At 49.7% G+C, this 18,373-nt stretch overlaps 6 protein-coding genes across 6 annotated transcripts; all 6 read left to right on the forward strand.

Annotated features, from left to right (window-relative positions):
• Nucleotides 1-248: 248 nt before the first annotated feature.
• V8C40DRAFT_230175 (uncharacterized protein) lies at nucleotides 249-4,895 on the forward strand. The gene is made up of 3 exons (XM_083212647.1): nucleotides 249-520; nucleotides 577-4,006; nucleotides 4,072-4,895. The coding sequence occupies exons 1-3, from the start codon at nucleotides 311-313 to the stop codon at nucleotides 4,722-4,724; spliced, it is 4,293 nt and encodes a 1,430-aa protein (XP_083079189.1). The 5' UTR covers nucleotides 249-310; the 3' UTR covers nucleotides 4,725-4,895.
• A 551-nt stretch (nucleotides 4,896-5,446) lies between these two features.
• Nucleotides 5,447-6,400, forward strand: V8C40DRAFT_10794 (Mpv17/PMP22 family protein). The gene is made up of 3 exons (XM_083210746.1): nucleotides 5,447-5,556; nucleotides 5,623-5,783; nucleotides 5,901-6,400. Exons 1-3 carry the CDS (start codon nucleotides 5,537-5,539, stop codon nucleotides 6,290-6,292), a joined length of 573 nt encoding a protein of 190 aa, XP_083079190.1. The 5' UTR covers nucleotides 5,447-5,536; the 3' UTR covers nucleotides 6,293-6,400.
• Nucleotides 6,401-6,966: 566 nt separating this feature from the next.
• V8C40DRAFT_10788 (mitochondrial 37S ribosomal protein mS38) lies at nucleotides 6,967-8,392 on the forward strand. The gene is made up of 2 exons (XM_083210745.1): nucleotides 6,967-7,421; nucleotides 7,481-8,392. Exons 1-2 carry the CDS (start codon nucleotides 7,103-7,105, stop codon nucleotides 8,161-8,163), a joined length of 1,002 nt encoding a protein of 333 aa, XP_083079191.1. The 5' UTR covers nucleotides 6,967-7,102; the 3' UTR covers nucleotides 8,164-8,392.
• A 466-nt stretch (nucleotides 8,393-8,858) lies between these two features.
• V8C40DRAFT_230182 (ribosome biosynthesis protein KRE33) lies at nucleotides 8,859-12,432 on the forward strand. Its single transcript, XM_083212648.1, has 4 exons — nucleotides 8,859-8,937; nucleotides 9,003-9,188; nucleotides 9,269-12,049; nucleotides 12,119-12,432. Exons 1-4 carry the CDS (start codon nucleotides 8,921-8,923, stop codon nucleotides 12,324-12,326), a joined length of 3,192 nt encoding a protein of 1,063 aa, XP_083079192.1. The 5' UTR covers nucleotides 8,859-8,920; the 3' UTR covers nucleotides 12,327-12,432.
• Nucleotides 12,433-13,378: 946 nt separating this feature from the next.
• On the forward strand, nucleotides 13,379-13,783 carry V8C40DRAFT_260519 (uncharacterized protein; the record flags this gene model as incomplete). Its single annotated transcript, XM_083219149.1, has 1 exon — nucleotides 13,379-13,783. One exon carries the CDS (start codon nucleotides 13,379-13,381, stop codon nucleotides 13,781-13,783), a length of 405 nt encoding a protein of 134 aa, XP_083079193.1.
• A 1,550-nt stretch (nucleotides 13,784-15,333) lies between these two features.
• On the forward strand, nucleotides 15,334-17,884 carry V8C40DRAFT_230185 (Dak1 domain-containing protein). Its single transcript, XM_083212649.1, has 4 exons — nucleotides 15,334-15,765; nucleotides 15,845-16,355; nucleotides 16,437-17,050; nucleotides 17,118-17,884. The coding sequence occupies exons 1-4, from the start codon at nucleotides 15,759-15,761 to the stop codon at nucleotides 17,741-17,743; spliced, it is 1,758 nt and encodes a 585-aa protein (XP_083079194.1). The 5' UTR covers nucleotides 15,334-15,758; the 3' UTR covers nucleotides 17,744-17,884.
• Nucleotides 17,885-18,373: the final 489 nt, after the last annotated feature.

Consider the following 18,373-nt stretch of genomic DNA (forward strand, 5'->3'; position numbering starts at 1 on the left):
TCGGGCCACTTTCCCACCTTAGGGCTTGCAAAATTTAGATTGGCTGATTAGGCGAGCCAAATAACGGGGCTCTTCTTTATCTGCACGTGATTCGACTTTCCAGTGCCAGTTGAATTGTGGAGAACAACTTTGACCTTGAATCCCCACCATTTGTGGCTAGGCCAAGTGTGGCTGAACTCAATGCACTACGAGTACGTACCGTTACCCCCCAAGGTGGAAGTAAACAAACGCGGTCATCGGGCCCTTTTTTGTGCTTCAAGCTGGAACTCCTGCTTCGGGTAATCGTGACAGGATCACGACAACCAGCAAAATGTCTGCGCCGGGCGACTCCACCATGCCGGCGACGCGCCGTACTAGGAAATCAATCGGCGTGCACACCGAGCTTTCAAGTCGCTCACAAAAGGAAAATGCTACTATTGATGTTGGCGAGACTATGGCTGCCAGTCGCAAATCACGGAGCAAGAGCATGGGCCCGGGTGGAATAGATGCGCTCAGGCAAGGAACTGGGAACAGGCGCGCAGTATGAATCATTCTACCTGATACAGGCCCGCATGGCATTTCTGACCTCCTATATAGTCTCTTGCTGTGCCATCCAAGCTTCCTCGCTCGATCCTGAAGCCCAGCATTTCTCCGCTACCTGAAATTCCGCCATTGCGATCACAATCATCGAGGAAGTCAGTAGGCGTGCCAACGGTTAGCCCACCCGAGGACGAATTAAGCGGATCGAAAGTTGCCGTAAGGACAGAAGAAGAACAACAAGCCGCAGCTAGAGAGAGAGAGGAGCGGGACAGGCGAGATGCTCGTCGCAAATCGTTAGCGAATCGCAGAGTCTCTTTTGCTGCAGAAGCAACACTGCACACGTTTCACGAAGTAGAGTTTACGCAGAAGAATTCGGCAGAGTCTAGAAGGAAGTCAAGCTCGGGCTCAATCATCCAGAACGCGGGCCCTCAACTTGCTGCATCCGACCAGAACACGAAAGGGAAGCGAGGTTCGCTTGCTGCGCAGAATGGTATCCAGAGTCAAGGCGATAATACCACCTCGATTATATATAGCTCTGATTCCGAACCTGCAGATGCGGTGGAAGAGATTGCTACAGACGAGGAAGAAGTGGAGGAAGAGGAGGAAGAAAACTCCAACAGCGATTCTGATGACGGAACAATGATGAGCGTTGAGACAGAGGAAGTTACAGGTACAACCGTGGCATCTGAGAGAACCTTGGATGACCTTGAAGAATCATCGACGCTTGACGAGGCTCTTCGCATGGCTGCCCGACAGGCAGCAACTCAGCAGCTAGGAGACGGTGATTCCGACGATGGTGAAGAAATCATTCCCTCGTTTGGTTGGGTGAAAAAGGCAACCCAGCAGCCCCAAGCCAGTGCAAACAAAGAACCCACAAAGGCACCGATAGACCAAAACAACGAAAACGACGCAGACATGGACATGGATATGGACATAACTCAAACAGTGGGAAAGATTCTCAAGCCGTCAGGGGCAGGGGGGATCGACGCGGAGCAAGAACAAGAGGTTTCTATGGACGTGACCCGTGCATTTGGTGGCATTCTCTCAAATGATAGAGATTCGGGTGAGATGGATGATGACGCCATGGATGATGTTACAATGGAACTCACGACTGTGATGGGCGGGATTCAATACCCTGAGCTACCAGATGCCGACTCTGAGATTGACCAAAACGAAGAAATGTCAATGGAGCTCACCAGTGTCATGGGTGGCCTGTTAGCCCGTCAACAAAGAGAGCAGAGCCAGGCAGCGCGGCGGGCATCGTTGAACCGGACTTCGAAACTGGATGACGATGCCACAATGGATATGACTGTTGGTTTTGGAAACATTCTTTCCAGTGCTTCTAAGAACGCCGGCACTAATGAAGATGAGGACGTTGATGGCGATGCGACAACCGGCATGGATATAACCACAGCTATTGGCGGGATTATAAGAAATACCTCTCAAGCGCTCAGGAAGAGCTTTTTCGGCTCCCAAACAGACAAACCACAGAACGCATCACAACTGTCTCCTGAGGAAGACACCCCTGTTCAAAACAAAACATCCACACCCAGTACTGCATTACAGTCTACACTAGAAGATCCAGCACAATCTACTACACCTCAAATACTGGAGGAGCCGATATTTGATTTCTCAACAACTCCACCAACCCCGGGATTTTCGACTACACCGAAGCCACCTACAACACGCAAGTCAACTACGCCCAGGGCCTCGGCAATACCCAAATTAGTAACCCCCAAATCCTCGACGACGCTCAAGTTGACAACACCCAAAACTTCAACGACCCCTAAAACTTCGACGACACCCAAAGCTTCAACAACCCCTAAGGCCTTAACGACTCCTCGGCAAACTTCAACATCGACAAAGACAGCAACACCGACATCGCAGAGCCGAGTTCTTCGATCCTCGTCTAGAAAATCACCATCAAAGAGTGCAAGCCGAACACCTTCCCCTGCGAAGTCATCGCAAAAGAGTGCCGCAAAAGCAACGCCGCAGAAGGACTCTACTCCTCGGCGACTTTCTGGAGTTGGTGCAGACAGAGTTGGCCTGGGATCGCCCCAGGTTGCGGCTATTTTTGACCGGCGGGAGTCGTTGAGCGATTCAGCGAGTATATTCGTTCCTGGAAAGCGCGCTGTTGCATTCAGTGACCCCAAGGACCTGGCAGCAGAGGTAGATGAAAGCGATGAAGGAACCCAGTCGAAATCCGGTGGTCAGGATGCTACACTCAACCTTAGAGAGATGATTGATAGCATGAGCCCCAGGCGAAATCCGTTGAGAGGCCGAAAGAGCCTCCATATTGGCAGTGCCAGGGGTCTGCTGGGCAAACGACCTATTGAATCGGACGAGGAAGAAGATGCAGAGGAGAATGATGGCGTAAAGAGGTTAAAGAACCGCCAGGGCAGCCCTGTCAAGAACGTGAGACTTCAGCAGCCCCCTTCAAAAGAAGAGACAACTGGTAGGCTCCGAAGGTCAACCCGACTAAGCTTGGACTTTGCCGGAAAGATGCCTCAAACAGCCTTCTCATCTCCTCTAAAGGGCGGTGATAGTAACGGTCTGCTGGGCCAGAAGCACCCCATGGCTGCAAAAGATAACCAGACGGTTCACGATGTCCAAATCCACCAACCTACGGCCAGCAACGACTTTCAGTTGTTGGAGACAATTGATGAAAGCCAGATGCAGCTTCAGGACTTCTTGAACTTGACGTCGATTCGTTTTATGGAACTCAACACTACGAAACGGCGCCACACAATTGCACCGAGGACATCTCAGAGCGGCATTCAGTCAGATGGGGAGGGTGATCGGTCGCTTGAGCGACGTGTCATGGCTGGCGCCTGCACCGTGCCCATGCTAGAACTATATCAGCATTCCTGCCGAGAACTGAAGAAGTACATATCTGAAGGACGGAGAATAGTGAAGGAGATTGAGACCGAGACATTCGAAGACAATCCTCCACTGTTCCGAGAGTACATATCTGCTACTCCTGACGTCAAGGCATTGATGGACAATCAGTTCAAGAACGTCAGAACCCATGCCCGTCACCTTAGCAAGGCGATGTGGTACGAATGGCGGATGAAGTTACAGGACGGGCTGAATGAAGGCCTTATCAGCATCTCTGACGGCATGAATGCCGATGTCAAAATCCTTGAAGAGCAGGAGAACCTTTTGAAAACTGTAATGCCCAATCTCGTGAGCCGATACGAATCACTCTTGGAAGAGAGCAACAACCTTGAAGAAGCTGCAAAAGAATTAGCTGACTGTGATCCTGCCGAGCTTCAAGCCGCTCGAGATGAATTGACCAGTCTAGACGATGATATTGCTCAGAAGAAGAAACTTATTGCCCAGCTTCGACAAGAGTTTGAGGCATCCGAAGCCGACGTTGAGGAATTAACGGCGCAAAAAACGCAGTGCCTTGCAGAAATACAAGATTCAGAACGAATTAGAGAGGAATGTCGTGGTTGGACCAGCACTGAAGTCAATAATCTTAAAGGTACGGGTCCATACATATTCGTAAACATCATTATTATTGTAGCACAAGCTAACAGTTGATAATAGCGCGAGTGGAGGCCCTCGAAAAGCAGCATGGATGGGCCGTAACGGGCATCTCGGGGTCAACGCTCTCAATGACATACAAACGAGAGATTGAACTTGTCCTCGATATTTCATCTTTCCAACCTCGGCAGCCAAACTCGCCCATAGATTTGTGGTACATTGCCGATAGCCGTACCGCCAATCCTCTACCGAAAACTACCGAAAAGGAGTTCCTCCTGCAGTGTGTACGCGAACACATTCGTGCATTGTCACAGAGCCGCACGAAGCTGTCTCATCTCCTCAGCGTAATAGGGGCAGCATGGGACAAGTCTAAATGGATCTCCCGTGAGGTCAAACGTATCAATGTAACGTTTCCAACAAAAGTCACCAAAACATCCGACTCCAGCATTACCATTACTAGTTCTCTCTTGTTGGCGCCTTTGGAAACGCGAGTCGAGGTGGCTTTCAACCTCAAAGGGTCTAGCGGGCCGGAGGGAGTGAAGGTGGATGTTTCAACGGACGCCAGGGTGGTATATGGGGAACAATTCAACGTGGGTAAAGTTGGGGACTTCTTGGGTACTAGGATTGGGAAGAGTGTGGGAGCGGAGGGTGAGCAGTGGAGCAACGTTGTGATGGAGCTATATGAAAAGCTTATTGCTCGGGGGAAGAAGCAATAACTGTTGAGCTGAGTTGACGCTGTAATGACTGATGATGGTTTTGGTATATATATGTATGGGATGATTGGGTTGAATAGGCGTTGTTGGACACAAAGATACCAGGAGCTGATGCTCTCTCTGTAGCTGCGTTATCATGAATATATATACTGTATACAATACTCCGTAATGTTTGAGCATTTGACTAGGTATGATGCCGAAGCACTGTAAAACTTGATTACTTGACATATTCGCTGATATGTCACCCTTCAAACTCCGCAGAGATGGACAATGGAGAGAACGGAGGTTACTATTTGGGCAAGGTGCTCATCTACTAGCAGCAACTTGGAGTCCCATGGAGAACATCGCGATAGCCGTGTATTGGACGAGCTGAACTAACACCAAAGTTTTAGCGAAATTTACCCACCAGCAGGTCGTTTGTACTCCCAGCTCCAATGATCGACCATCAGGTCTCCTTTTTTCTCTACTTCTCTCCCACCTTTTCAAATTTCTTTTTCTTTCATCTCACATCTCAAGCATTGGAACGTTTCAATCCCCCTCATCTATCCACCCCGCATATTTATTTTCATCTCATTCCTGGGGTTGTTGATTTCCATCTCCTTCATCTCCGCACATCGGCCCCCCAGCCTTGCTAGTGAGAGGAGTTACCCAAATTGGCAAACTACTGCGAATTCGGGCATCATTTTTATAAAGACTGGCCGCCGTCCTTCATCGACTCCTAAGCAAAGACAACTCAATTCTTTCATCAATTTCCTTTGCGAATCGGTGCCGGCGTTTCTCCTAGTGGTATAGATTGTGTTTTTCATCTCTTCGTCATGGCAACTTTTTTTCGTTGGTGAGTTTGCCACCCGCTAGACGATCTTTTTCACTTAGAGGATCTCACTTCTGACTATGAGTGCAGGTACAATGGAAGGCTCGCAGCCCGTCCGTATCTCACCCAGGGCGTGACGACTGCAGTTCTGTTTGCAACTGGCGACATCACCGCCCAGCAGCTGGTCGAGAAAAGGGGCGCCAAGGGCCACGATGTCTCGCGAACTGGCCGCATGGCGCTCTACGGTGGATGTAGGTTTTATTTGGCTGCCTAAACCCACCTCTCTATCTCCTCTCTCCTCCCTCTCAGCCAGCCCAGCACCACCACACAGATCCATTGAAAAAATTTTCTAACCCAACGGATTGCAGGTGTTTTTGGACCCGTTGCGACTACCTGGCTGGGCTTCCTAGCTCGTCGCGTCACCTTCAGGAATGCTCGGGTCGAGACGGCAGCGCGTGTGGCGGCTGACCAGCTGCTGTTTGCTCCCGTCATGATTGGAGTCTTCCTCGGCAGCATGGCCACCATGGAGGGTAAAAGCCCCTCGAAACGCCTTGAAACGACCTGGTGGCCTGCTCTCAAGGCCAACTGGGTGCTCTGGCCGGCCGTGCAGTTTGTCAACTTCACTTTCCTGCCTCTACAGTACCGTCTGCTGTTTGCCAACGTCATCTCCATTGGTTGGAACAGCTACCTCAGCTGGGTGAACAGCAAGGGCGGCAACAAGAGCAAGGACCACGAATTGGTCGCCGCCCCAGCCACCTAAATTTTTCATTGTTTCTCCCAAGGTACTGCTTTTGATGGGTTTTTGTTTTTGTTCGCATTAGAGGAAAAAGGAAGACAAGATACATAGAGGGCTAGAGATGACTCGCAATGCGGCAACTTCGTTGCACCTCAAATAATCATTATGCATGACGACACAGTGCATATCCACCTCGCATTATCACCTATGCCTGATGGTTTTTTTAATCAAATTATTTTATTAATACAGCAATGCTTCCGGTGCACTGACAGAGACGCAAATGCATTCCGTATGTAGCATGTCATTGCCCCCTGGACCTTGCTGACGTTGATACGGTCTTGTGATCGGGTCCGATGATGGGGGTTTTAGATAGGCCAAGCTCAGGGGGAATATGACGAAGCCCAGACTAAAGCAACAATAGCGGGTGATACTTGTACTGAGGGCGCAATGCGCAAATTGCCTAATAGTCGTCAAAGCCTCGTCCTTTGCATGGAGTAAACAGGAGATCCATTTTAACTCTACAATCCCCCGGCTTTTTCCATCCAGATCTGATAAGAGCATTGCAAGTTCGGAGTCCGGAGTACATATCGGAACCCACGATAAGCGCAGGGCTTACTCAGTCCTTGTCAACGACCACAGAGGGCTTAGCGCTGGCTGACTCATCCCTCTTTTTTGCCGCCTTGCAAATCGTTTTGCCGAACGAGCGGCCAAGCCCGGGCTTTGACGAAACACAATCGACATCATCGGATTCAAGCCTCAGTGCTCGAACCGGCCTCTTTTCCTCTCTTCCCTCTCTGCTTTCCATCTGCCCAGCAGACCGAGTTTGGCGGCGCAATGTTGCCTCTATCGGTGCGGCGCGCGGTGGCCGCTGCTCCTCAGGGGGCAAGTGGGCTGACTTCTCTCGCCGCGTCGGCTCCAAAGATCACAGCCTCGAGCTTCATCCTGAATCGCCCTCAGCGGCGCTACTCCTCGTCGAAACCCTCAAGATCCGATGAGCCCAACGATATTGCTGCCGGCCAGTCGGTGCCGGCATCTACCTCGCGCGGAGAGAGCAAAGGCAGCAGGAAACGAAAAAGCAAGGATTCAGCCGACCGAAATGCGGCTTTCAAGAAATTGCCCAGTGTTCCCAGCACTCACCACATGTCTCAAGAAGGTGAGCGCCGCAGATTCATATTCGGAATAATCCTGGCTTGTTACTAACATGAGTTGTAGCCCTGAGCTTATCGAGCTTCTTCTCACTCCACCGCCCCATTTCCATCACCCAGACCATGCCCAGGACTGTTTCAGACGAGCACTTTGCATCCATATTTGCGCCTCGATCAAAGTCGAACAGGATACGAGACACTGTCTCTACAATCTCTGACACCATTGACCAGCTAGAAGGCCCCATGGCTCAGGTGACAATAGGATCTCAGGATCAAGGGGCTGGCGATGGTATGCACAGAGTTGATGTCAAGAATCCTGACGGAACCGAGTCGAGCATCTACCTCCAGGTTGACACCATGTCTGGAGACTTCTTGCCCTTCCGCCCTCCTCCGCTGCCCGAAGCGCAGCAAGGCATTGAGGCTGAAGGAGTTGCGGCTGAGGCTGAAGCTCTGGAAGAGGCAAACCACCACCGAGTTTACAAGGCCATGTTCACCATCGAGGAGTCCACAGAGTCAGACGGCCAAATCAGGATCATCGCCCACAGCCCTCGAATTATCCAGGACGAGCAGCCCCGGAGCTTCCTGGAGCGCCTGGCAGTCCGCCAACTGCGGGTTGACCAGGCTCGCGGTCAGCGTGACCTCTACGCCATCAGCGTCAAGAGACAACGAAAGCTCAAGATGAAGAAGAAGAAATATAAGAAGCTGATGAAGCGAACAAGAAACTTGCGTCGCAAGCTGGATCGAACCTAAGGGGTTAGGCTTGGGCTGTGTAGAAATCGCATTTATTTTTATTTTTCCTCTATTGCGTTGGGATTCGACCGGTTCATGGGTTGGTGTCTGTCTGGCGGTTGGCAGCTTTTTGTCAGCCATGAGTTACGCAACGCGCTCCTGAGACTTTTTCTCTTCCATAGACTCGCGAAGATGACTTGTTGTCATGTGTTGTGGTGCATGGCTGGGACATGGCATTTTCCCGTTAGATCGATTTTGTAAAATTAGTATGAATAAGACGAACATGTATCAACACATTTGACGAATAGTTTGCAATGTTTTATTCGCATATCTATATAACTGGAGCTAAATATTCTACGGCCTGGTATTACACCTCTCCTTACATACCTTAGGTAGGCGAATTTCCATGAAGTTCTGTATGTTTAAATGCATTTAAGGGCTTGAATCATTCTAATTGTTCAGAATTATTCCATATTAATTCAAGATGAATGATTTTCTAGAGTTTCAAGCTGTTCGTTCTGTATAAAACGGTACACCCAACTATCAGCTAATAAACCTTCTCGGTCAACATCCCGGTGAGCGGCTCGGTCAAGTTTTGCACTAGTGCAGCTAATTGGTTTGACCGCCCGGCAGAATCCAGCTCCACCGCCAAATTTTTGGATTTTTTGCCTGGGACGGTATTTTGTATGCGAGAGGTCCCGCAATAAACTGTCTGAAGCCAGCAATTCTTGCGCAATTCTTTACCACAGACCGTTGGCTGTGACAAAGTGTTCGCAAGATGCAGCGCAAGCAAGTGTAAGTCATCGAGCAGCAAATTTTATCTACATTATAATGTCGCGATATAGCTGACCCGCCTGCAGAGACGAGCGCATTGGCGCACTCATTCGAAATGGCCTGCAGGAGAAGAAGAGAAGCTTTTTCGTCGTGGTTGGAGACCAGGCCAAGGATGTCATTGTCCGACTCCATTATATCATGTCCATGGTAGACATTAAACAGAACAAGTCTGTCCTGTGGGCATACAAGAAGAAGCTGCTGGGATTTACAAGGTGAGCGTGAAAGCATGCCTTTTTGTTTCTTCCTTCCCCAGTTTGGCGGAACCAGATGTCTAACTGCTGTTCACATCCAGTCACCGAAAGAAGCGAGAAGACAAAATCAAAAAGGAAATCAGACGCGGAATCCGAGAAGCAAACTCTGAGGACCCATTCGAATTGTTTGTCTCTCTGCACAACATCCGCTACACCTACTACAAGGAGACCGACAAGATCTTGGGTAACACGTATGGCATGTGTATTCTGCAGGACTTCGAAGCCGTTACGCCCAACATTCTAGCTCGGACGATCGAGACTGTTGAGGGTGGTGGTCTAGTCATCATGCTGCTCAAGGGAATGAACAGTTTGCGACAGCTCTACAACTTGTCTATGGATGCCCACTCAAAATACCGAACAGAAGCGCACGACGACGTTGTGGCAAGATTCAATGAGCGTTTCCTGCTGTCATTGGGAGGCTGTGATTCTTGCCTGGTTATCGACGACGAGCTGAATGTTCTTCCCATTTCGGGCGGCAAGAATGTCAGAGCTCTGCCACCTCCGGAGGCCGATCAGCCCAAGTCTCCGCAGGCGTTGGAGCTGGAGTCCATCAAAGACGACCACCAGGAACGCCAGCCTGTCGGATCATTGATTAACCTCGCAAGAACGGTTGATCAAGCAAAGGCCCTGTTGACTTTCACGGACGCCATTGCTGAGAAGACGCTGCGAAGCACCGTTGCGTTGACAGCTGCCAGAGGACGAGGAAAGTCGGCCGCCATGGGAGTTGCCGTGGCCGCTGCAGTGGCATACGGATACAGCAACATCTTTATTACATCGCCATCTCCTGAAAACTTGAAAACCCTTTTCGAGTTTGTCTTCAAGGGCTTTGACGCTCTCGGCTATGCTGACCATGCGGATTACTCCATCATCCAAAGCACGAATCCCGACTTTAACAAGGCTATTGTTCGTGTAAACATCCACCGACAGCACAGGCAGACAATCCAGTATATTCGCCCCCAGGATGCTCATGTGCTTGGCCAGGCCGAGTTGGTGGTCATTGATGAGGCGGCTGCCATTCCTTTGCCTCTCGTTCGGAAGCTAATGGGCCCTTATTTGGTCTTCATGGCCTCTACAATCAACGGATACGAGGGTACTGGTCGATCGCTATCCCTAAAACTTATCAAACAACTACGAGAGCAATCTCGACGGGCCGCAACGGACGACCAGACCGAAGTTGCTGATCGATCCACTGGAAGGGCTTCAAAATCGGAGGAATTCCAAGCCAGTCGAAAACTACGCGAAATCACCCTTGCAGAGCCTATTCGATATGCTCAAGGTGACTCGGTCGAAAAGTGGCTAAACAAGCTTCTTTGCCTGGACGCAACTTTGCCCAAAGCTGGATCCAGTGGTTCACCAGATCCGTCTCTATGCGAACTCCTCATGGTCAACCGCGATACACTATTCTCATTCCACCCTATCCCTGAGGCTTTCCTCCAACAGATGGTGGCGCTTTATGTTGCAAGCCACTACAAGAACTCGCCTGATGACCTACAACTGATGAGTGATGCACCTGCGCATCAGCTGTTTGTACTCACTGCTCCCACATCAGAGAGCAGTGGCAGACTTCCCGAACCTCTCTGCGTTATCCAAGTGGCTCTGGAAGGAAAGATTAGCAGACAGAGCGTGATCAACAGCTTGAGCCGAGGAGAGAGACCCCATGGCGATTTGATTCCCTGGCTTATCAGCCAGCAATTCCAAGATGAAGAGTTCGCCTCTCTATCTGGCGCCCGTGTAGTCCGCATTGCGACCAATCCCAACCATATGGGCATGGGATACGGAAAGCGAGCGATGCAGCTTCTCGTGGACTACTATGAAGGCCGATTTGCGAACCTGTCTGAGGATGATGACCAGGTCTTGGAGAATGGCACTTCCCGAGCGACAGATGCTGAGCTGGCCAAGGAATCTCTGTTGGAGGAGAAAATCACAGTCAGAGATGATAAGCACATGGCTCCTCTCTTTTCCAAGCTATGGGAGAAGAAGCCAGAGCGACTTGACTACATTGGTGTCAGCTACGGCTTGACCAAGGAGCTACACAAATTCTGGAAGTATTCTTCATTTTCACCTGTCTACTTGCGACAAACTGCCAATGACCTGACCGGCGAGCATACTTGCGTCATGCTTAGGCCACTTGATGGTAGCGGCGATAAGTCATGGCTCGGTGCATTCTCCAGAGATTTCCAGAAGAGATTCCTCTCTCTGCTATCCTACGAGTTTAGGAAGTTTGCCGCTTCCGTCGCGCTGAGCATTGACCAATCGGCCAATACTGGTGCACAGCTCGATGCCACTCCTCAGACTTCTTTGACCAAGGCTGAGCTGGACGCCCTCATGTCACCCTTTGATCTGAAGCGACTGACGTCCTATGCGAACAGCATGCTGGATTACCACGTCATCTTGGACCTTATGCCTACCATTGCGAACCTCTACTTCACTGGCAAACTAAAATCCGATGTCTCGATGTCGGGCATCCAGCAGGCTATTCTCCTTGCCATCGGATTACAGCGTAAGAGCGTGGATGAGATTGCTCAAGAGCTTCCTATGCCCTCCTCGCAACTGCTTGCCATGTTTATCAAGATTCTGCGCAAGTTCACGGCGCACTTCAACTCTTTGGTCACGGCAGCAGCTGATGCCGAGCTTCCAAGAGGCTCGAACATTGGTGTCAGCCGAGAGAATGCCAGTGGCGCCCACGACGACGAAATTGTAGATGATCGATTCGTTGCTCTTGAAACCTCTCTCGAAGATGAACTCGAGGAGGGTGGTGACGAAGCCCTTATGGCTCTCAGACAGAAGCAGAGAGAGATGATTGACTCTCTGCCTCTGGATCAGTAAGCAATCCCCCCTTTCAGCATTTCTATCCCTTATTTCTCAATTAATGCTAACTATTTTACTTTTAGATATGAGATCGATGGAGATGCACCAGCCTGGGAGGAAGCCGAAAAGCAAGTGAGCAGCGCCGCAAAGGACGGAAAGTCTAACGTCGTAGTCAGCGTCAAGTCGGCCAAGCAAAAGAGAAAGGCGGGCCAGACGGCGACGGAAATCTACGACCAAGAGTTTGGCGACAATTCTCGGAAAAAGTCTAAGAAGGGGAAGAAGGGTAAATAAGTGAGTCATGTAAACAAATAGCTGATAACCAAAGCTAAAGGTATTGGGCGTGGCGTTCTTTGGGCTAGACTAATATCACTTGCAATATATAAATATCTTGTGTTTATGTTGTTTTATTTGGGAATTGGTGTTGTATAGCCCGTCCATGTGAAATGCTGCTTCTCAATGCGCCATATCTGTTCTCCCTTATGGGTAGGTATGGTATAGAAGAATAATACAGAGGTCTTTGGATACTGTCCCAAGTCCCATGTTACGATATGCTACATGATCATCGACGATCATCGATATATAGAAGCTTTGGGCTCTCAACGCCTCCATCGGAGCATTTGCCCTGTGATCTAGGCAACAAACTGAATCGTGATCACCACGCAATCTTTACTTTGGGCTTCAACGCCCCTATTCAGAGCATCTATCCAGTCGTCTAGACAACAAACTGCGTCGTAACGACACCGCGTAATCCCTCTTCTTATAGACTTTATAGATGAGATATTCAGAGTCATAGTCAGAGCCAATCTCGAGTGGCGTAGCATATCCTCGTCCAGTTGCTAGGTAACCGCCGAGTTTGCATTTTGAGGCGTAGATTCTCTCCAACCACAGCCTTTTCTCCCCCTCTAGAATCCTCTCGATGGATCGGATGGGCTTCACATTGAGATTTATGGCTGGACCTTATAGTTTTCCATATCTCTCTGTTTACACGTCCTGTTATTATAGACCTATATAATCCCCCCTTCCCCCCCTGGTTCTTGTTGACCCTTTCTTCCCTTTCTCATCTATCAGTCCAAACCAGAGCAAGCAGCCTTCTTCTACACTCAGTGCCCACTATCTCTACTTGCCTTATCCAAACCAATTCTACTCTTGTCTCTTAAGAGAAAACAATCTTTCATCACTTCAAAGAATTATTTCCACCTACCTTTCAAGACAATTCCAATTGGATATATATCCAACTCTCTCTTGACAACTACATCGACTACGACCCTATAAAGGCAACACACTCTCACCACCCCTTTATTTTTTTATTTATTTTTTAAAAATAAATCACATACTCAGTCATCATGTGTTTCGAAGAGTTCGCCCACTGCAGAACCTGCGGCTACACAGTCCAGCAGAAAGAATTCTGCCCCGACTACCGCCTCGAATGGGTCAAGGTCTTGATAGGCCAATCCAACAAGACGCCGAAGCAGATTGGAGACGAATGCGGGAGATACGGAAATACCATCCACTTCTTCCCTGCTGCGAAATGCCCCAGATGCGCTTGGAATCCGCCCCGTCCGGACCAAGCCGTCGATCACTGGGCCTGGGCTTATCACCAGAGTGTCGGGAAATTCCCCGCTGAAAAACTTCCTATGAAGTTCAACATCGTTGAGGGCGAAATATGCTCTTGTGGGTGTTATGAGGATTTACGGAAAGGGAAGGAGGCAAGCGGCAAGGAACCTCATTATCCTCTTCATTGGAAATGATTGGATTTTGTCTCGTTTAGTGCTTTTGGGGGTTCATCTTTTTGATTATGTTTACTTTTGGTTTTGGCTTGGATATGGTCTAGTGTACAAGACAGATTGACCAGTATGTTTTTTAGACAGTGTACGAATTAGTATAATTACAATAACGTTTGAATAATTATTTTGACGATAATGTTCTTGTGTTGTTTACAATATCCGTCTCCTCTCTCTATGCACTCTTGTACAATTATCCATTGAATGCCCATCCAGCATGTATCATCATGGATGCACGGTAGCACAACGTACCTAGTCTCAACTATGTATATTCCAATCATGTAATTGTAATAGCACGAGTCACGATACTGTTCCAGGGTCTGTCTAGGTGTCCAAAAGGGTAAGAATGGCATCTCGCCAAAACGGCTCCCCGGCTGGCAAAAAGTGTGGGGGAGACCGACCAGGTGACTGTAAGACTGCATTCTTCACCGTACATGTACCCGTACACCCACGACCACCTATTGGTGCCAGATGTTTTGGTACATCGACACCCCTAGGGTCAAGTATCGGTATCGTGTAGAATCGGCGATTTCTCTTTCACGTTTCTTTCTTGTAAGACCGCAGACCGTCGACCTTCGACCTGAATATGCATGCAGCCCAGCTGTAGGGGGGCTTGACACGTCGACCACTCTGGCTGACATACATCCGAAAGAGTCGAGCAGCCCAAAAGAACCAAGCTTTTTTTGATCTTGTGGCCAAAACCACTGCATGCAGCAAGGGCACTTCATCCAGACTTGTGGCTTCGACGACCTACTGTAGCGTCTCACCCCGGCTCTCTCGTTTAGGCAAAGGGGGCTTCGCCGACGACCATGTATGGATGGGAGGGCAAGCCATGTCTCGTCGTTTCCGGCAGTAGCAGCAAGTCGACATGATCAAATCAATGCTAGCTAGGGGCGTCCAAGTTGGCCCAACGCCCGGGGGAGCGTGCAGAGTATGAGCACGGAGTACATGGAATAATAGTTGGGGAAAATGGACACTCCCTCCGCAGGCCCGTGAGATGGGCATCCGATTTCCTCGGCTCCCCGCGTCGCGAGTGGACTCTCCCGCACTACCTGTAGTATCAATATTAATATATTTTATATTAGTGTGTAGACTACTACTGTGGTATGGTAGCTATTCAATTTGTACAAGTCAGCGCCGAAAATGCATGTTGAGCCGCACTGGTGAGGGGGTTTGCCGTAGGATTGGCTGCTTGGCACATGATGGCTTCGTGGAGAAGATGCAAAGGAACAGACACCATCACAGGTACTCGTACATTGTGGCTGCTTAAGCATAATGTGCATAAGTAAAGCAAGCCATGCATTCATTATTATTGTACTGTGTTGTGTTGAAGATTGAGAAGCCTTGGATGGGGGAGAGAAGAGAGTCGAAGATGTTGGGGGTTCACCGTTGGGGGTCACTTTGGGGGACGTTGCCTGTAATTTACTGAGCTTAGTACAGCACCACGATAGTTACATGTACCCTATGGTAGCAGCTTACTCAACCCGCTGAACGTTTCTCCATTGTTACTCCGTCAAGTGTTCTCGACCTTTTCCTCTCCTCTTCTTCTCTTCCTCTTCTCCGTATACACGGGGGTCACCACCACCCAAAGTTCGATATCGGACCAGCCATTTTATATTTTATAGGGTAAGCATCACAGCGCCGAGCCCATGATGCCACTGCCCTGCGTGGTGCCCTGCGTGGGACAATCTCGCCCCCCCCATTCACGATGGATCTCATCCAAGCCAAAGGAACAGGTCTTGGCCGACGCTTGCGAGAATGGGGTAACTCTCGAGCTTTTAGATAAATACAACTCGACCGCGGCGCGGGGAAGCAGGCGACGGAATGTTGCGAATCGCCTCTGCTGATTTTCTCCTTCTCTTCCTCTTCAACTGCGACCCCGCCATACGGTTCGTCTAAGAGAGCAATAATCATACAAAAGGTAGCAAAATAGCGGCTCGCCATGTCGTGTACGTTCTTCTCCAGCACTTCGCTTTTCTTCGAATTTTAGAAATTTCAAACTCTGGCTAACATTAACACTCATCTTAGCCAAGCATTTCGCCAACGAGCCTCTGGCTCTCGTCAATGCCGCCCTCCGCTCGGCCACCTACACCAACCCCTCCATTGGCTTTGATGCCGCGCAAAAGACTGTCTTCCTTCGCGATGCTGCTTCACAGCCTACCATTGCCCTAATCTCAGGCGGTGGTTCTGGCCACGAGCCCTCATTTGCGGGCTTTGTCGGCAAAGGCTTTCTAACCGCTGCTGTTGCCGGCTCTGTATTCGCTTCTCCTTCTGCTGAGCAGGTCTTTCGCGCAATTCGCCGTGTAGGCGCGGAACAGCCACAGCGAGGAGTGTTGGTCTTGATTATGAATTACACCGGCGACATGCTGCATTTTGGCATGGCAGTCGAGAAAGCTCGCGCCGAGGGCATCAAGACTGAGCTTTTGGTCGTGGGAGATGACGTTGGTGTTGGCAGGAAACGTGGCGGACGAATTGGCAGGAGAGGTTTGGCTGGAACAGTCCTCGTGCAAAAGATTGCGGCTGCCGCTGCTGCTCAGGGGTAAGTTAAGTCCCATTTCACGCAAAACAGCATTCATCTTTTGAAAACTTGTTTCTGATCTGCTGGATTTCATGCGAATAGACAATCTCTCGAGCAGGTCTCCCAGATCGCCACCCTTGCTTCTGACAACCTTGCCACTGTTGGCGCTTCTCTAGCCCATGTCCACGTTCCTGGCCGTGAAATCACCCCCGATGAGCTTGGCGATGAAATTGAAATCGGCATGGGTATTCACAATGAGGAGGGCTTCGGCCGTGTTAAGACGACCTTGAAGGGCCTCGTTGAGACCATGCTGAAGCAGCTCCTCGACCAGTCCGACAGTGACCGCGCCTACATCAATGTAATTTCTGGAGAAGAAGTGGTTGTCATGGTAAACAATCTCGGTGGTATAAGCCCCCTCGAGCTTGGTGCCATCACAACGGAGGTCATCGACCAGCTCGACGCCTCTTACAAAATCAAGCCATCAAGACTGCTTAGCGGTACATACATGACCAGCTTGAACGGCTTGGGCTTCAGCATTACAATCCTCAAGGTTGCGGATAAGGCTATTTTGCCTTTGATCGATGCTCCCGCCGATGCTGCTGGCTGGTCACCAGCTGTCCGTCCTGAGAATTGGGCTAACGGCATTGACACAACCAAGGCGGAGATCAAGGAGGATACCCCATCCCAGGATGATTCAGCTCCCAGCAACCTTGACTGTAAGATTTTCCCAACTTTATTCCCCCTTTCGCGAAACTAGAAGAAAACTATAACTGACATACATAGTGAACGCTGCATTTATCATTTCCCAGCTGCAGTCAGCTCTCAAGAGCCTCATTGTCGCAGAGCCCGAAGTTACCAAATTTGATACTATTGTGGGCGACGGTGACTGCGGACTCTGTCTCAAGACGGGCGCTGAGGCTGTCCTTAAGCATCTCGAAACCGTCTCCTCGTCAGGGGACATTGACACCGTCCACTTTGTCCGAAACATTGCCCTAGTCATTGAGTCAAGTATGGACGGCACCTCAGGCGCGCTATACGCCATCTTCGTCAACGCCCTGGCGTCAGGCCTTCAAAGCCAAGCCAGCAGCCAAAAGACCGTTGTCACTCCCAAGATTTGGGCCACCGCTCTCCAGGCGGCACTCAAGAGCTTGGCCAGGTACACTCCTGCTCAGCCCGGCGACCGCACCGTGGTGGATGCGCTTGTGCCTTTCGTCAACACGCTGGCCGAGACGCTTGACGTACAGAAGGCCGTCGAGGCCGCAAGGAAAGGCTCAGATTCCACAAAGGGCATGGAGGCTAGCCTGGGGCGATCAGTCTATGTCAATGCCGAGGGATGGAATGAGTGTCCAGACCCTGGCGCGCATGGCCTGGTTAAGCTGTTGGAAGGCTTCCTGGGTCACCTGAATTAGAGTAGCTGTTGGTATGGTTGATAGATTATGCGGGAGAGTTGCTAGATGGATAATGCATCTCGCCGCTGCTTAAGCTGTATATAGTAAAAAGAACTGAATATTTACTGCCCCGGATATCTGAATGTTTTTGTCATTTTCGTTGCTATACATCTCATCTTGAGCCCCCTTTCTCTCTATTGTGATCTCTTGAACCAGTAACCCCTTAGCAAAGCATTGTTGTGGATGATTTCCATGAAATCCGTGTATTATTACTATATAAATATAGTAGCAGTTACTAGAAATATGTAGATATAGTAGCAGTTATTAGAAAGATATAGTAGCAGTTACTAGAGAAATATAAATATAATAGCAGTCATCTGTGAAATGCAGATATAGCAGCTACTCCTTTTGTAGGTATATATAGTTTAACTTGTGGGTGCTCGAAATCTTCCCAGACTTGCTTTTTCTGTCCTCCACTTGCCAGGTATTATGTCGTATATCCACCATATTCCATCAAGGCCACAATGTACATCTACATCTGTTTTGCCGGCTATTTGTCCAGCTCAGCGGCGAAACTCATCAGGGCCAAGCAAGACCTTGTGCCCTTTCTCCCGTGCTAGTGTATGCAATAGTCGAAAAGAAAAGCGCATG

The sequence above is a fragment of the Trichoderma camerunense genome (assembly GCF_050948025.1).
Source record: "Trichoderma camerunense strain CBS 138272 chromosome Unknown V8C40scaffold_1, whole genome shotgun sequence".
NCBI lineage: Eukaryota > Fungi > Ascomycota > Sordariomycetes > Hypocreales > Hypocreaceae > Trichoderma > Trichoderma camerunense.

What these genes read in the sequence shown, in the direction of transcription:
- V8C40DRAFT_230175 (XM_083212647.1), top strand. Translation starts at nt 311, where the DNA reads ATGTCTGCGCCGGGCGACTCCACCATGCCGGCGACGCGCCGTACTAGG. An exon ending in GAACTGGGAACAGGCGCGCA is followed by an intron (nt 521 to 576) that starts GTATGAATCATT and finishes CCTCCTATATAG; the next exon opens with TCTCTTGCTGTGCCATCCAA. An exon ending in TGAAGTCAATAATCTTAAAG is followed by an intron (nt 4,007 to 4,071) that starts GTACGGGTCCAT and finishes AGTTGATAATAG; the next exon opens with CGCGAGTGGAGGCCCTCGAA.
- V8C40DRAFT_10788 (XM_083210745.1), top strand. Translation starts at nt 7,103, where the DNA reads ATGTTGCCTCTATCGGTGCGGCGCGCGGTGGCCGCTGCTCCTCAGGGG. An exon ending in TCACCACATGTCTCAAGAAG is followed by an intron (nt 7,422 to 7,480) that starts GTGAGCGCCGCA and finishes CATGAGTTGTAG; the next exon opens with CCCTGAGCTTATCGAGCTTC.
- V8C40DRAFT_230185 (XM_083212649.1), top strand. An exon ending in GCTGCCGCTGCTGCTCAGGG is followed by an intron (nt 16,356 to 16,436) that starts GTAAGTTAAGTC and finishes TCATGCGAATAG; the next exon opens with ACAATCTCTCGAGCAGGTCT. An exon ending in AGCTCCCAGCAACCTTGACT is followed by an intron (nt 17,051 to 17,117) that starts GTAAGATTTTCC and finishes TGACATACATAG; the next exon opens with TGAACGCTGCATTTATCATT.
- V8C40DRAFT_230182 (XM_083212648.1), top strand. An exon ending in AAGCTGCTGGGATTTACAAG is followed by an intron (nt 9,189 to 9,268) that starts GTGAGCGTGAAA and finishes GTTCACATCCAG; the next exon opens with TCACCGAAAGAAGCGAGAAG. An exon ending in GACTCTCTGCCTCTGGATCA is followed by an intron (nt 12,050 to 12,118) that starts GTAAGCAATCCC and finishes TTTTACTTTTAG; the next exon opens with ATATGAGATCGATGGAGATG.
- V8C40DRAFT_10794 (XM_083210746.1), top strand. Translation starts at nt 5,537, where the DNA reads ATGGCAACTTTTTTTCGTTG. An exon ending in ATGGCAACTTTTTTTCGTTG is followed by an intron (nt 5,557 to 5,622) that starts GTGAGTTTGCCA and finishes CTATGAGTGCAG; the next exon opens with GTACAATGGAAGGCTCGCAG. An exon ending in CATGGCGCTCTACGGTGGAT is followed by an intron (nt 5,784 to 5,900) that starts GTAGGTTTTATT and finishes AACGGATTGCAG; the next exon opens with GTGTTTTTGGACCCGTTGCG.